General features: G+C 37.2%; 1 protein-coding gene across 5 annotated transcripts in view; it reads left to right on the top strand.

Annotated features, from left to right (window-relative positions):
• The window catches only part of CNTN3 (contactin 3), a 261889-nt gene extending 248281 nt beyond the window's left edge, over window positions 1-13608 (top strand). For all 5 annotated transcript variants that reach the window (XM_073351137.2, XM_073351139.2, XM_073351135.2 and 2 more), the window contains 4 exons: window positions 1757-1943; window positions 7306-7418; window positions 9680-9848; window positions 11481-13608. In XM_073351137.2, coding sequence (XP_073207238.1) covers window positions 1757-1943; window positions 7306-7418; window positions 9680-9848; window positions 11481-11584 — 573 coding nt within the window. In that variant the 3' untranslated portion in view covers window positions 11585-13608. The remainder of the gene's footprint in view (window positions 1-1756; window positions 1944-7305; window positions 7419-9679; window positions 9849-11480) is intronic.
• Window positions 13609-16528: the final 2920 nt, after the last annotated feature.

Below are 16528 nucleotides of genomic sequence, written 5' to 3'. Positions count from 1 at the left end.
GGGTGTTTCTGGGGCAGGCCTGGTTCTTGCGCTATGTCAGGGTCCTTGCGCTAAGTCACCACTGAGTCCATGTCCCAGGATAGGGAGCTGTACAGTGATCTCCCACCTCTGTGCAGCCAGTGGCCCGTGCTCCCCAGTGCCATGCTGGAGCCTCCACATTTTTTTTGACAAATAAAATTTGCAGAATTTTGAAGAATTTTAAAGTATTGTGCACAGCATTTTTAAAATTTTGGTGCAGAATTTTTAAATTTTTGGCGCAGAATTCCCTCAGGAGTAACAAGAGAAAGAAGCTGTGGCTGGGTATCCCACCTGGCTGATGCTCCATTTGTCAGAATGGGCCCTTGGTTCCTCACATAGCCAGATGTTAATTGGAACAACATTCAGGGTGACAAGGGCTTGGCTGGTTCCCAGTTGGCCTCAGTATCTGTGAGCTACAAAAGATTGCATACAGCCACCATGGCTCCTTCTCCCGAGTTGTGCTAGTCACAATCTTTGCCTATATTAGCACTGGTAGAAAAGGAAGAATGCAAATTTTACTGGTCTTTTGAAAAAAAAATTATAAATATTTCTTGAAAATCAGGATCAGTTCTAGCTGACATTGTAGTACATAAAAACAGCTGTACTGGGTCAGACCAAAGATCCTTCAGCCCAGTATCTTGTCTTCCAACAGTGGCCAATGCCAGGTTCCCCAGAGGGAATGAACAGAACAGGTAATCATCAAGTGATCCATCCCCTATTGCCCATTCCCAGCTTCTGGAAAACAGAGGCGAGGGACACTGATGTCCAATGTACTGGTTATATATAGTAGATGATTTATTTTCTCTCGCTCTGACTAAGCTTGGTGTCTCATTCCGAATATCTTTGAGAGCCCACCAGAATGGGCATGTATTGTATAGCGATGCCTGTGATGGTAGTCCTGGCTCTCTCTCTCTCCGTCTGTGTCAAGCTGATATTTTTTGAATGACAGCTTTAATTTCCAAAGGAACTGTTGTATACGATAAAGTGTTCTAATGAGTTTAATGTGTGTTGTATTATTTTTTATTTATTATTGTTAATCATGTTTGTAACGATAGTGCCTAAGGACCAAGAATGGGGCCCCATTGTGATAGGTGCTGTACAAACACCAAATACTAGACAGCCCCTGCCCGGAAATGCTTACAGTCTAAATAAATGAGGCAGACATAGGGTGGGAGAAGGGGTAGAACACACAAACAGAGTGAACAATATGTTGGCAGCAAACGTCATGTTAATTCTATGATTTTTGGGGGTGGAGGGCCTAGTTAGGAGGGTACCAGCTACATGGAAAGAAAAGTGAGGGGAGAGGTGACATTGAAGAGAAAGGGAGGTTAGGGAGACAGGGCAGGAAGATGAGGATAAGAGGGGCACATATGGAGGGAAGTTGAGGTGAAGAGACTGTAAGGGAGGGAGTGGGTGGAGCAAACAGCCAATCGGCACAGGGCAGAGAATGTAATGATGAACTAATGCTTTTCCTCTGTCATCATTTTCCTTCAAATAGTCTCTAACATCTCAGTTTCCTCTTTTCTATAACCACACTAAGAGAGAAATATTACTTTGAAAGGTAAAACCAGATAGGCAATAGGGATGCTATTTTCATAGGATATGTATTACTTCTGGAACTTTAAGGTAATTCCACCATTTTCAAGAGAGAAAAAAGCACTTATAGGAATCAAACATAATACTGTGTATGAACATTATGTCACAAAAGCATTTTAACTCACTATGTTTTGTATCCTAGGTCAGGTACTGGAATAATGGTGGAAAAGAAGAATCTTCAAATAAAGTAAAAGCTACAGGGAATGAGACATCAGTAAGAATAACAGGCTTGAAGAGCAACTTAGTGTATTACACAGCTGTCCGGGCATACAACAGTGCTGGGTCAGGACCCTTTAGCGCTACAGTAAATGCCACCACAAAAAAGACACGTGGGTATCATCAGTCTAAATAAATGAGGGGAAGGCCATAATGGATTTTCATCATTTACTGGCAAAAGGGAGAACGTGTGCATTATTGGGAATGATGAGAGGAACAAATGAACCAGATTTTCATATAAAATAGAACACTCACCATTTTTCAAATTCAACCTCCGAACCAACACCCACTTCTGTGGATGTTGTGCATGATCATGGTTATGCAAAAATCAAACATGCTTATGGACTTGACTCACTGAAAGTCACCACCTCTGATTTCCAAACATTTGTGAATCTGGACTGCTAAATTCTTCTTACTGACGGAGAATTTTCAAAAGTCAGGTTTGATTTTATTATATTGAAAAACAAGCTTCTGCTATATGGAACCAAGTGACTCTCTGAATATTTCATGGCTTTATAATATAAGCTCTCTAGAGCCTGACTTTTGAGGTGGACTGCAGTTCACGCAAAACAATCACTCATGTTGACTCTTGTGTTCTCTTGCCCAAATTACTCACAAGATACCACTTTACTACCAAAACAAGATTTAACTCCGGAGAACACACAAATAATCAGAAAGGCTGTGATAATTTCCACAGAACAGGAAATGTTTTGTGTGTGTTCTGATGTTTAAACACAGTTCAGAATCAAAGCCATACATTTTGAAGCATTGCTTTTTAACTAACATAAATCCACAAGTAAATCTGAATAAAGGGCCAAATATATACTCAGAGCCAGACTCTGATATATTTACTAATGGAATTCTACCTTGAGTAGTCCCATGGCCAATGCCATTATGTGAGCCAGTTTATCAGACTCTGTCCCTTGAAGAATAGTACCAATAAAGTTAACATCATTATGGCTACTCACATGAGTAAGGCAGGCAGGATTTTGCCCATTAGAATTAAAAAAGTGTTCCATAGAAATGCTAACTATTATTGTTTTATTAGAATGGTTAGATTATAGTATTGTCGATTCTACTATATCCCGTATCAAAAAGTGTTAAGTAAAAACACCACTGCCAGTTTAAATATCATTTTACTGAGTGTTCTTGCTCATATTTTTCTGCAAGTTTTCTTCCCTAAATCCGCTGATTACTGCCTGACCCATTCACTGATGCTGCAGTCCTAATTTTGTGACATTGTGGTGTCTTGGAAGAATATATGTGAAACAAAACCACTTGACTGTGGTAATTATTGAATTAAGGCCTCATGCCATTGACTTCAGCGGGCTTTGATTTGGCCCTGAATGAATACATCTGGTAGATGGAATGGGCTGATTAAAAAGTTTCTAGCTACACACCGATATTTTGGTAGTGAGTAACGAAGGTAAATAAATTATGCTACAACAGAAGTATGTGGCAATTTAAGATTGTTTTGTATCCCTCAGATTAAGTGAAAGTAAACAGCTTTCTGCACAACTTTAGTACTCATGTAAAGAACTTTAATGTTTCAAGTCTTCTCATCTTCTCTAAGGAAAACTTTAATTCAAACATGGCTTTTTCAGAATTGCTCCAAACTTTCTACTCATGAAACATTCCTCGTCAGAGAAGAATGACCATCTTATCCCTTTCTTTTCATTCTCTACTTTCTTTTGAGCAGAACTGTTTGAAGAATTTGAAAATTCAAAAATTTCAGTGAATCGTGGACACATTTTTCATTAAAAGTTGTTGAAAATAAGTGTTCCTTTCTTCCATCAGCTCCATCAGTTTTAAGCTTTTTAATTCCCACCAATACCCCCTCAGATCTTCTTGAATAATGCACTTCTTATTGTGCATATGATTATATATGTTACAATTGCACTTCCCACATTTTAGCATACAACCTCTAAGATATTAGTTAATATTAACCTCTAACATGAAACATACAAGTGACATACCATAGTCATGGATCATGAGAGTTCAACTTCACAATCTATATAATGGTCAATGTTCTCTTCATAATCACTGCATTATGCCTAACGCTAATGTTCCTCAACCTTTTCAGGCTGGCAAGTCCTTATTCAAAGAAAAAAAAATGTGCCCCCCTTCATATCTTATAAAAGTAAGAGTAAAAAGACAGTGTTTCAGTGCTAAGCCTATATAAATGTATTTGTGGGTGTTTTGCGAGGTTGACAGAAAACTTGACTTGCATGGGTAAGGCTGTTCAGAGAAGGGGGAAAGCAAGATTTTCTTTGCATTAGATTGTTATAAAGTTTGCCTCACAACTCCAGTGATTGATTGCTTCTGGGGGTCTGAAAGCACCGGTTAAAAACACTGCTGTAAGCCATACTAAATTGTTTCCATTGCAGGTTCTGTATCAACCACCTTTGAAAATATGTTTCCCCTTGTTAAATATTATGCACACTTTCATATTTCGAAGAGAGTATCATCACTTTTTTTTTAACCTTGCAAGAGTATCACTGAAGGTGACTTCCTAGCAAAGGCTGTTAAAACTTGCCCTAATAGCTTCATTGTTTTCAATCCCATCAGGCAGAACTAAAAGCAGAGGTGCAATATATTGATCCATCAGAGCAACTCCCCTATTTTAATTCCCATAAATCTAATGGTAAAATTCATTTTGTGTCACCATGCCAGGAATAAACCTAATTAAAACTCTCTGAGGGAAAGTCAACCAGTCACATTTCATTTTTAATAGGTTTCAGTTCAGCATGGGACTCATAATTCCCATCATGGTCAATTATCTCACAGTTGGTCTATAATGATTAGATGCTCTCTCTTAATTGAAACTTCTTGATGTGGTATAGAGAGATGCAAATATAAGTTTCTGTATAGGCTTGGCAACTGGTAAAGAAGGTCCTGAAATGAAGCAAGAAGGAATCAGTTATTGTAATATCTCCTGCAGCAGAATACTCCTGTTTAGGTTATCATGTTACTGTCCTAGCCATTGGAGAGGCAGAAATCGTTTTCAAACAACCATAGTTCTATTAATTATAAACTTAACATAAAGCTAGTAAGCTGTGAATTCAGCTTATAGAGGTTGGGTTAAGTCAAGGACATTGTGCAAGGGAACATTTTAGTTATTTGCATAGGAGAGAAGTCAGTGGAATAGTGGACTAAAACTATCACATTCCAAACACTGGCTGTTGGACGTTAACTGTTTTGGGGAGAATTAATTTTTCTTCAGAAAAAAGCGTTTTGAATTTTTTCAGTAAGTTATAGTCTGTTTATCCCAAATATTTGACAGAATATTTTTGCAACATATTTTAGGTTTAAACATTACATTGTGCATTTATCTTTATGCGAATTAATAGTTTTAAACCAAAAATCAAGAATGGCTGTTCTGCCTTAAAAAGCTTGAATTATGCAAAAGTTCAGATAAACAACTGTGCAAGTCTTCACTCATAGACCCAAATGATAAAACAATTTAACATTTTTTAATTACTTGCAATTTTTATAAAATTCATTAGAACATATGTTCTGCACTGAAGGCCTAATTCAGCAAGGTACTTAAGCATGTAACTAACTTTAAGTATATCAGTGGTCCTGGTGAAGTCAGTGGAACTATTCACATGCTTGGAGGTGGGCAAAATTTGTCATGCAATTTTTTGTGTGTGTGCACAAAATGCAGGTTCCAGTTGTTTCAGGTCATGAAAGAATTCATCGATTTGGGTCAATTTTGGCAAATTGTTTTGGTCAAATAAAAAAAATCAGAAATGTCAAAACACTTCATATTGGCATTTCTGAAACAAAATATTTTGATTTTTTTGTCTTGGAAAGAGGTTTTGTTTTGGAAGTTCACTCGGTTTTATTATGAAAACATTACAAAGGTTAAAACCCTCAAAAATGAAATGTTCTGTTCTGAGTCACACAAAACATTTCATTTGATCTGAAATAATACTTTTTTTTACTTTTCTAATGTCAGTGGATATTTTTTAAATTGTTTCTGTTGATCCAGTTCAGCAAATTTCTTTTTTTTTTGGTTCATCCACTGAACCAAAAAATTGATTATTAGCCCATCTATACTTGTGAGTTACTTCGGTAAGTCAAGTGGTAGAGGCCTATGATTCATGCATAATTATTGTGTATTTTTCCACTTGTTTGCAGATGTCATATTACTATTTTGCTATGAGTTTAAAGGAACAATTTATTTATTCTCAAATCCAATCTTAATATCAATGTGTGAGAACTACGAAAATACGCTATAACACTCAGCTCTCGGGTATAAAAAACTTTATTTGACAAACTCCTTTTATATATATAGAAATTGGATATTAGTTCATCAAGGTAAATCCTACTTAGTAATCAGAGCAAGAAAAATACTGGAAAAAGAGAATATTTGCTTGACTTTTTAAAATGACTTCTCAAGCCTTATCTATACACCTTTTGTGTCTGCTTTGTCTGAACATATGTGAGGTCCAGATTTACTGATATGCATGTTCATAGAAAAATTACAAAGTTTCTTATGTGAAACAATTTTAGTTTTGTTCCAGTGAGTATTTGCACTCAAAATGCTCATACTACAAATTCCACCAAAGGTCATTACCATAGTTTGATATTGGCCGTTCTGCACCAAAGCTTAGACTTATGTTCCTTGAGCAATAGCTAACTCTATTAGCTGGCAGCTTTAGTAGGCTGTTATACTTTTCAAGTGTGTTATGTGCTCAGGACAAGATTTTCAGAGATGACTGGTGACTCCAGATGCCTCATTCTTTAGGTTCACAACTCGAGACACTAAGGGATCCTGATTTTCAGAGGTTGTGAGCTTGTTTTTGAATATCTGGGCCCTTCGAGTTGTCTCAAAAATTTGGGCACCCAACATTTACTAGTCCTTTTTGAAAATCTTGGCCTTATCCTGTCAGGGATCAGAGAGAATACTATGTGATTTATCTGACCAATGACCAGTCTGACTGCAGCTCTAATGAGAATTATTGAAAACTTACAAATAACTCTTCATAATCATACCACAGAGTTAAAAAAAAAAGTAGCAAAAGAAATATCAAATACTTTTGCCATAACCAATAAATTCAAATAAAGAAAGACTAAATTTGTCAAACAAGTTATTCATTGCAAAATATTTGTAGTCTTAACAAAATGTTAAAGATGTAAAAGGTCTGTATCATCATTCCACTTACTATAATTTGTTCTAATTCATTATTTTTATATCTTGATACAAAAGCTTTTATCTGGCCATGTTCAATGAAGGACCATAGATTAATAAGTCAGAAATAACATTTTTGCGTGTCTCTGTTTATCTCCTCTTCTGTTTTTCCAATTTAGTCTCTGAACCATACAGTCTACAAATGATGATGCTCTATTTGAGTTGCTTTTACATCTAACGTGTAATGACAGTCAATTACCTGAACTATTATTTGCTGATGTATAATAAATCACTAATGCCAAGTAAATTAAAATCATGCTTTCATTCTGTATTTCAAGCACCCAGTCAGCCTCCAAGAAACGTTATATGGAATGTTACAGATTCCAAGGTAGTACTGAACTGGGAGCAAGTGAAAGCAATGGAGAATGAATCTGAAGTAACTGGATATAAGGTAGGTAAAAACAGTATAGCTAGAGTACTTTATGGCAACACACTTTAAGCTTGTTCATTTCCAAGGCAGCAAATGTAGAGTTTAAAATGCTTGCAGATGCAGCCATTTTGCATAACTTCTGATCATGGGGTGCATGATACCACTCCCAAAAATCTTTACCGCACCTCCTTTTTGTAGCCATTGTTTATTTTATTTCCTTTGAAACAAAACAAAGTGAGCCAGATCCTTGGCTGGTGGAAATTGTCACAACTGCAATGCTGGCCCAACTGATTTAGTATTGCCATGTGTCAAACTGATAATTTCATGGCTCTTTAACTATTGTGGGAAAACTTCCACTGCCTTGATAAAACTTTTGTTGTTAATAGTATTCTAGCAGCAAACAATGTTCAGAGAGTTCTATAAATCTATATGTGCCCTGTACAGTTGCTATCTCTTTAGTTAATTACAGAGGATGCTACTACAGAGCTATATTTGTTTGCACTCCTCAATGTTATTACTGTAAACAGTATTTGTATCACACGTCTGAATTCTGGCAGCATTTTCGAACCATTCTGGGTTGTGTTAACAAGAGACTGATGGTTGGTTACAGCCTATGAAAGGCACCTGGAAAGTTAGGTCATTGGGCTTGCAGGTCATAGTTGGATTGCAAATATACATAGTCACAGATTCAACCCTAGCTCTTCTGCAGTATTTGACACAGCATTAGGTTGCCTTGGCTGTAGCTTCAATAAATACAATACAAACACCTACTACTGAAGTCTTGTTACACTGGGTAAAAGTTTTCAAAAGCACCTAAAACCCATTTTACAAAGTGACTTAGGCACTTAGAGGAGAGATCATTACCCCTGCTTCAGACTGTTTACGCCAAGTAAAAGGGCCCTGGAGCAGCATCAAGAGGCCCTGAAAGCCCCACATTTGCCAGGGGAGAATTCTCCCAGCACAGCCATTATAAAGGAAGAAAGCCATAAAATTGTTCTCCGAGGTCCACCTCGCACGAGTCGTGCTTTGAGGGACATGTCTTGGCTCAGAGGTGGGGCTGAGAGTGGGAGGGGTGTGCCAACGCTATTAAGATTCTGAGCAGTACTGTAACCTACAGGGCAACGCAGGAGGCTGTCATAATGTAGATAGTGTTGTTGTAGATGTGTTGGTCCCAGGAAGTCAGAGACACAAGGTAATATCTTTTACTGGACTGACTTCCTTTGGTGGCAAGCATTCAAGCTACATCGAGCTCTCCATCAAGACCTGAAGAAGAGCTCTGTGTAGCTCAAAAGCTTGTCTCTTTCACCAACTGAATAAAATTTGGCCCAGTAAACTTTTCCCTATAATGTAGATAGGCACTGGCAACTTATGGTGGGATGTCATGCCTACATTTCCAGTGGACTTGTGCTATTTTTTCACTCCATTCCCACCAATACCATTGGGAGTTGTGTTATTCTCGTGCAATTACCACTGGCATCCAAGGATGACTCTGAGTGCAAGAATTCGTCTGATGGATGCTATTCTGGGGGAAGCATTGGATCAACATATTCTCTGGGCTTTCAGCCCGTGCTATCTTCCCAGTCAGGCCACCTACTCTGGAAGCTGTGCTGGCCAAATCCAGACCTTAAGGGAGAAAGGGGGTTGTGGGCACATTGGCCTACTGTGACACCATCACCAATAATACCCTTTCTCCTCCAAGGACAATTTTTTAACACTGGGCTGTAACCCTGGGTTACCTCAATGGAAGCCAACATAACCCAGAGCTGGATATAGCTCCCAATTTAAAATGCAACAGGACACATGCAGTTAAGTTCCATGACAGAATAATCATTCAATACTTGCTGAACTTATTCCAGTATAGCCCATAATTTCCACATTTTTATTAACTCCCTTCTCTGCGTCCCCTTTCTATTTATTGCTTGAAGTGTTTGATCTAGATAATGACAGGTTCCAAGTGGAGGGATAATTTATAGAACAATAAATTACTAAGAAACTCAAGAGAATATATTATTCATTTGTTATCATTATATATTGTGCCATTTTAGATTAAAGCTGGGATAAAAGAGCTTGATTAATGTTATCTGCTTTTATTGCCTTTCTAGATATTGAGTATAATTCTGCTACATGAAGTCAACCAAAACTGAGATTTTTTTCCCCTGTATTTTTTTTTTTAGAATTTAACCCTTTTTCAGAAAACAAAATTCAGAGCAGTACATGGTAGAAGAAACACTGCATGCAGCATCACCAAAAATTCTGTTTGTTTTTTTCTGTTGTTGTTGCAGGTTTTGTTCAGGACTAGCAATCAAAACCATGTGAATGAACTGAACACAAATACGACATCAGCAGAACTTTTACTCCCGTTCAATGAGGATTACATCATAGAAATAAAAGCAACAACTGATGGTGGAGATGGCATTAGCAGTGATCAGATCAGGATTCCCAAACTGACTAGTATGTAGTCACTGATATGAGGTGTCGTTATTTTGTCCTACAGTAATGCCTAGAAGCCTACTGATATCAGAACCCCACAGTACTAGGCACCATACATATAGCTTAGTAAGAGATGATGCATGCCATGAAGAGCTTACATTTTAAACAGGCAAAGCGTGAGGGGAAAACAGAAGTACAGAGAGGTGGAGTGATTGCACAAGACCACACGGCTTGTCAGTGGCAGAGCTGGGAAGAGAACCCAAGTCATCGGACTCGTAGATCAGTGTCCTGTCAACGCTGTGGTTCCTCTGTTGACATATTGTCTGACATTTCATTCCAAAACTTAGTGGCAAAGCGGATGCGGAAGGAGCATAAATTCTGATCTTTGTTGCTCCAGGTTGTGAGAGTCCAAGTAAGTGTCATGCTGATGCTCTGCTCAGGGTGACGTCATCTTGTTACATAAGTACCTACTATAGGTTGATCAAAGGACTGGAGAGAGGAACTCACTTGTATTCCTGGCTAGATAACCTTAACTTGAACTCCCTGGCCATCTAGAAAGAACGCAGATAGTGACAATGTTCGGAAAAGGAAGTCCCTTAAGTAACGCTAATATAGTACACTGGGAATGCTTAGGCTTTAGAGTTTCTCAACATGAAGTCAATGGGGCTTCACTGATTTACCCCAGTTGAGGATTTGGCCAAGTGTGTGCCTCCTGAAAAAGATTTATGAAAGATTTTGTTCTGCTAATGTTTTATAAAAGTTCTATACCCCGATGACAGGATACAAGACAGACATAATACCGTAAGGATCATGAACGTGACTTGAGCTTAGTTTAATTGAGTTTCACAATGCAAAGTAACGCTAACTAGCATCTGAAATTAACAGAGAAATTGTTAATCATATATACATCTGGGATTAAAGTGCTTCAACAATAGGCATTAAATGGCACCACTAATTTTATATATATGTTCCCAGTATTTTGTCACACTGCCTATTTTGTTTTAGTTAACTGAATCATGATTTTGCGCCTGACATCCACAGACAGCAGTTGTGGGAACCAGTCTTTATATGAATGGAGTCCTTACTGATTAAAAGGAAAAAACCCATGCTTGTATGTTGTATGGTAATAAGTTGTTAAAAAGGAAATCAGTTAACATTCACATGTCCTTACTCATGATAAACTTCCTTCTTTTGGATAGGTAAATTACCATGTAAATTAGATAGTGTGTGTGTGTGTGAGAGAGAGTGAGGTTTTATATATATACATAAGTGTGTGTGTGTATGTATGTATCTTAAAAAATCAGATTTTCATTTTTCATATGGCTCTTTTTTATTTATAATCTTAAAGATGAAGACAGTTCCATGAATGCTCCTGAAATGTGAATGTATTTCAATTCTTTATAAATATTTAGAATTATTTAGTAAACCCTGCCTTGATTAGCTGAAATGAAGAACTGTAATAAATCTTATCTGTAAAATAACAGAGACCGAGATACTCAAAGGTATCTAGGTTCCTAACTCCCACTGCTTTTAATTGGAGTTGGGTACCTAAATAGCTTTGAGGATCTGTCCCAGAGTCCTTACTGGTAACATGTTTTGAGACCTCATATATATTTGCGTTAATTTAATCCCAAACTTTTTCATTTGTCACAGGTATGGATGCAAGAGGTTCTGGTGCATCAATCTGGAACGTCTACAGCTTATCCAGCTTCATACGGATAGTACCTTTCTTGACTTTTAATGCAGTGTTGTGGTGATACATTGTCATTCATTGGATACATTAAATCCGTTACTAACAAAAGTGCTTTTTAAAAAAAAAATGCAGTGGTTATGCATGGGTTTTTTTTCAACTCTGTGTTTTTAAATACTTCATATTCCATTGTAGAGGAAAGTAAAAAAACAAAAAACAAAAAACCAACCCCACCATATAAAAATTCAGCAAATCCTTTTAAAGGAATCTAAAATGCCTTAATACTTGAACCAAAGGAGTTTACATAATACATTCGTCAAATCTGATGTAAATGAGAGTAAGAGTATTATGTTACAGTTTGAGAGCTTCACAGAGTCTCAGATACACCTTAGCTCTATGATGAACTCCATTTTTTTGCAGCGACACTAAATTGTTTTGAGTATGTCCCGTGTCATTGTGATAGAATAATTCTAATTCACACAAACAGAATAAAATGGATGCATATTTAACTGGAATCTAATGACAAATCTTGGACAATGAGATCTTTTAAAAGCAGTGTGTTTACCAAGTACATTCAGATAAGCTTGCATACTGTCCTTTTATATAATCTACTCTAAATCTACCAGATAATCATAGGTATTAGAGATGGAAAAGACCTAGTCCATCTCCTGTCAATGTTTTGTCCCATTTACCTTTGAAAGTCCAGGAGACAGGGTTTCCAGCACTTCTCTTGGGAGCCACACTTCAAAGGTTTTCTCTTTTTCCTCATAGTCAGCATACATTTTTATACCTCCCTTCAAGAACACAAGTTCTTTCTCTCCATTTATATGTATTTGAATTAATTATAGATTTTTTTCTCATTCTCCTATTTCATTCATCTCTTTGCCAGGTTATTGCATACGTGTTTAGCACTATATTCTGTCTTCATAACCTGATCTCTCCAGGTCCCGGATCATTTTTGTTGCCCTTTTCTGAATTCCCACATCCCAAGATGTTTTGGAAAATGCAGTGCCCAGAACTGAGCACTGTATTTTAGGTGCAGATGCACCATGGCCTTATAGAAAGGTACTGTTGTCTTCCTGCTCTGGGATGTGTTTCTTCTGAATATTCAGCCCAAAATTACATTGGCCCCTTGTCTACCACATCACATTGCAAACTATGCCTGATTCAATATATGCTATTATTCCTATGCTCCCTTTTAGCATTGCTGCTACCCAGATTTCTCCTTTTGGTTGTTGAAAGGGACCTCTGTGTCTAAGCTGGGCTGGCATTCTGTAATAAATCCCATAAACATCGTATAATTCTTGGTATGACTATGGCAATAGTAGCTTTTACTAGATATATAGAAATAGATATATAGATATAGATATATATAAGCAAAGACTTTTTGTCCTTGTTATTACAGAGATTGTTCTAAATCTATGTGTTCCATAGCAATATATAAAAGAGATGCCAAACCTGGTACATTTGATTTTCTACATTTGCAAAGCTTAGCCAGATCATATGTTATTCTATCCTTTCAGACAGCTTTCACTCAAATAGCAAATTACACAGTGTCAGATGTTCATGTGACATAAAAATGATTTTTTTTTTCAGTTTAATCTCAAAGAATTGTTACAACACAGACAAAAAATCAAAAATGTCAACCTCAAGTGAACCAAGATCAGTAAAATTCTGACATCACTGTAGTAATGTTTTAATATGCATTCAGATATCAAATTCATATTAATATAACACACAAACTATTTTGCTAGCTATCCAAGCAAGATCTGTATATACTGTACATACATAGTAAAAACATGAATGGCTAGTTGTTTTTCAATATGGCTAACCATTGACATTTCTAAACAGCCACACATGGGGGGAAACAGACATTCCTAGTAAATATATAGTTCAGTTTCATGCAATGAAAGGTGAATCTTTCTATTCTTGTTTAAGAAATTCTGCAGTGTCATTTTCATGATTATTCTAGTGCATTATTTAACTTTGTTATATATCTCCATGAGATATGTACTGAGTATCTTGTTTCATATTGAAAAGTATGAAATTTATCCTTAAACTTTCAGTTGTGTGTGTATCCTATGGTTATCTGTATGCATTTTTTTCTATTATTCTAATAAAATATTTATAACATTAAGCAATATTGGAATATTTCAGAATATGTTGCCCTCTCAATATCACATATTTGTACTCAGAAGAGCACATTGTAAAGAAGTCCAACCACAACGCTTGCCTATATTCTTAGAAGCATTCCTGCTAACTGCCAGTTCTCTATTTTTTCCCCATATCTGCTCTTATGAGGCCGGATCCAAAGGGTATATAAGTCAACAGAAAGATTCTCATTGACTTTACTAGGTTTACGTACTCTTTTCATACGTTTCTTATACTGTAATATAGATCTGCCTGGGCCCATTTCCTTAAACATTTAGTCCTTAAACTTGTGTTAGTTTTTGATGACTCTCCACTTCCCTTCCTAATATTTTATTTTCAAGGGAGGCAGTCTTGCCTAGAAGATAGAGCAATAGATTGGCACTCAGAACACCTGAGTTTATTTCCAGCCCTTCTATTGCTTGGTGAATGATGCTGAGCAAGTCACATCACCTAGCTGTGCCTCAGTTTATCCATCTGTAAAATTAAAATGATACCTCCTTTGTAAAGCACTTTGAGATCCCCAGATAAACTGTATTATAGAGGAGCTAAGAATTTATTATTATACATTATTATTATTTAAAGATATGGAATGTGTACTGAAATGCAAAGAAGTGACAGCCCTTTTATATCCCTAAGTGCCACCAGCAACAAAGTATCCATTTTTGGCATGCAAGACATGCAGAGTTGGGGGACAGAAGCTAGATTTACTGTTTGAAGACTCCAGTCCTGTAAACAGGGATGTGAGTAGCTTTACTGTCCCACTAAGTTCATAAATGTTGTGTTTTCATTCTTTTCCACTCCCTTCTTTAGTTTCTTATCTTCCCTCCCCAAGCTGCATTTGCTCATATTTTGATCCTTCTCCCTATCTCAGCAATAGCAAGACCTGTTTGCGTGGCTTCTGCTCAGAAAATTCAGCTGCTCCTTCTCAAGCCAAACTAAAGGAAAATCCAACCTGGGCTTTTCTGCCATTTAAACCTTATGTTCAAAATGGCATTCGGCACAGCTAGGCAATGTTACTAAGAAGAACGCATGGTCTTCATATCCTGCCAGTTGCTTCTAAATCCAACATATTCTCAGTCTACTAAAAGAGCCAATTATGAACCAAATAAGAGTATGTGACCTCTACCCATGTAGTGTATAGCTGTTCCAAATGGTGCAAGCTTGTATGACAGGAAATCAAAAGGCAACGTAGAGGCCATTTTCTTGGATGAGCAAGTTTTTGAATCCTGTTCCTAGGATTGTGAATTGGCAAGTACGTTTGTGATGAATGAGATCCAAAAGAGCCTTTGCACCATGGTTTCCCAAAGGCTCTGATGAATCTTTGTTTAAGCTGGACTCCATTTGTGAAACTGCACCTTAGCTCAAGAGTCTGGCAAGGTTAATATTTATTTATCCAAGCAGGACTCACTTCGATATGCAATATGGGGTGGGAAAATAGCATTTGTTGGGGTCTTCAGGAAAGTATTTCAGAGAAGAAGAAATGGTCAGTGATGGTAAATGTAACAATATGTGAAAAAAAGCCACATCTCAGTCTATTTCGAAATATTTCATACAGTTGGCCAAATTGCTGTCCTGACTTTAACCAGGTTCTACACACCTTCCATGTTGTAGACCACTATTTAAAAATCTATCCTATAGGAATTACATTAAAGAACATGGAAAATTATTCATATGATTTATGTAAAATGGTTGATATCACTGTGTGACTACGAAGGGTGAATGCGAAAGTGTTTCTGCTTTTTTATTGGTAAGAAGGGGGGGGAAGCATTTACAAAGAAACTAGCCAATTCTACATTATATCAATAATTCCAAGATGGTGCAAATGATGAATCATTTGAAGCCCCATCAGTGGAGCATAGTTAGTTTGAGTGGTAGCTATAAAACAGAAATCTATTATAAATAGCATCATTTAAACATTAATTTGTATTCATTTAGGCAGCATGTAGCATGGGTGGGGGGAATAGCTGTCCATCCTGTTGTATCCTTGTACTGTAGTTAATTATTCCAAAACATTATACCGAAGCCAAAAGAAGCATTGAAAAATAGAATGCCCAGTGCAATGGAGTCCTGACCCATGAGTGGTCCATGATCTATCCATTAGGCCACACTGCCTCCCTAAAACGCTATGGTAATACAAATCAACAATAATAAAGGAGCTGGGGAGGTTGGCCAAAGCTCTGAAAGATAAATCCAAGTCTTTATTTCAGTCTGCAAAACAGAGTCTCGAAGACGGGTCCTGAAACAAAGACCGCTGAGCAGCAACAACTCAGCTCTGGCATCACAAACACAGGCTCTTGGAGTTCTTTCAACTTTGCCAAAGGAATATGTCAGCTTTTAGGCCCTACTACACATGCCCATGCTTTGATATGCAGGTGTTATAAGCATGGAAGCAAATCTGTATTGTAACTATGTAGTCACAGACCTAACAATCACTATGCCATGCTTGAAGTGTTTAGATTGCATGGTGTGCAGGACAGCGGTAACCTTAGCCATCAAAATACGGCATCTATGTTAGGTGTCTGAATAGTGTCCCTTTCTTTAGAAACTGTTAATGAAGTACAGTAGCAAGAGGCACTGCTAGAAAGTCTTAATTCATTTGTTTTTAGGCTTCAGACTTTTGAGGGAATGTGTTTTAAGTTGTCATTATATAAAATGTGCCCGTATCTCTGTGTAAACGACACATACAAATTAGGGGTGGAAAAAACTCCAAGTTTCCAGTTCAGATTTAATTGAAAAAAAAAATGGTAGTGGACCACTTCTCCCAGTTCACAGCTGTGTGAATCTGGCATAATTCCCTTGAAATCAATTACTGTAGTTACTACATATTTACACAGGTGCAACACAGGAGGCTTTGGTCCAA

The sequence above is a fragment of the Lepidochelys kempii genome, chromosome 7 (assembly GCF_965140285.1).
Source record: "Lepidochelys kempii isolate rLepKem1 chromosome 7, rLepKem1.hap1, whole genome shotgun sequence".
NCBI classification, from domain to species: domain Eukaryota; kingdom Metazoa; phylum Chordata; order Testudines; family Cheloniidae; genus Lepidochelys; species Lepidochelys kempii.
This window is presented reverse-complemented; position numbering and strand designations above follow the sequence as displayed.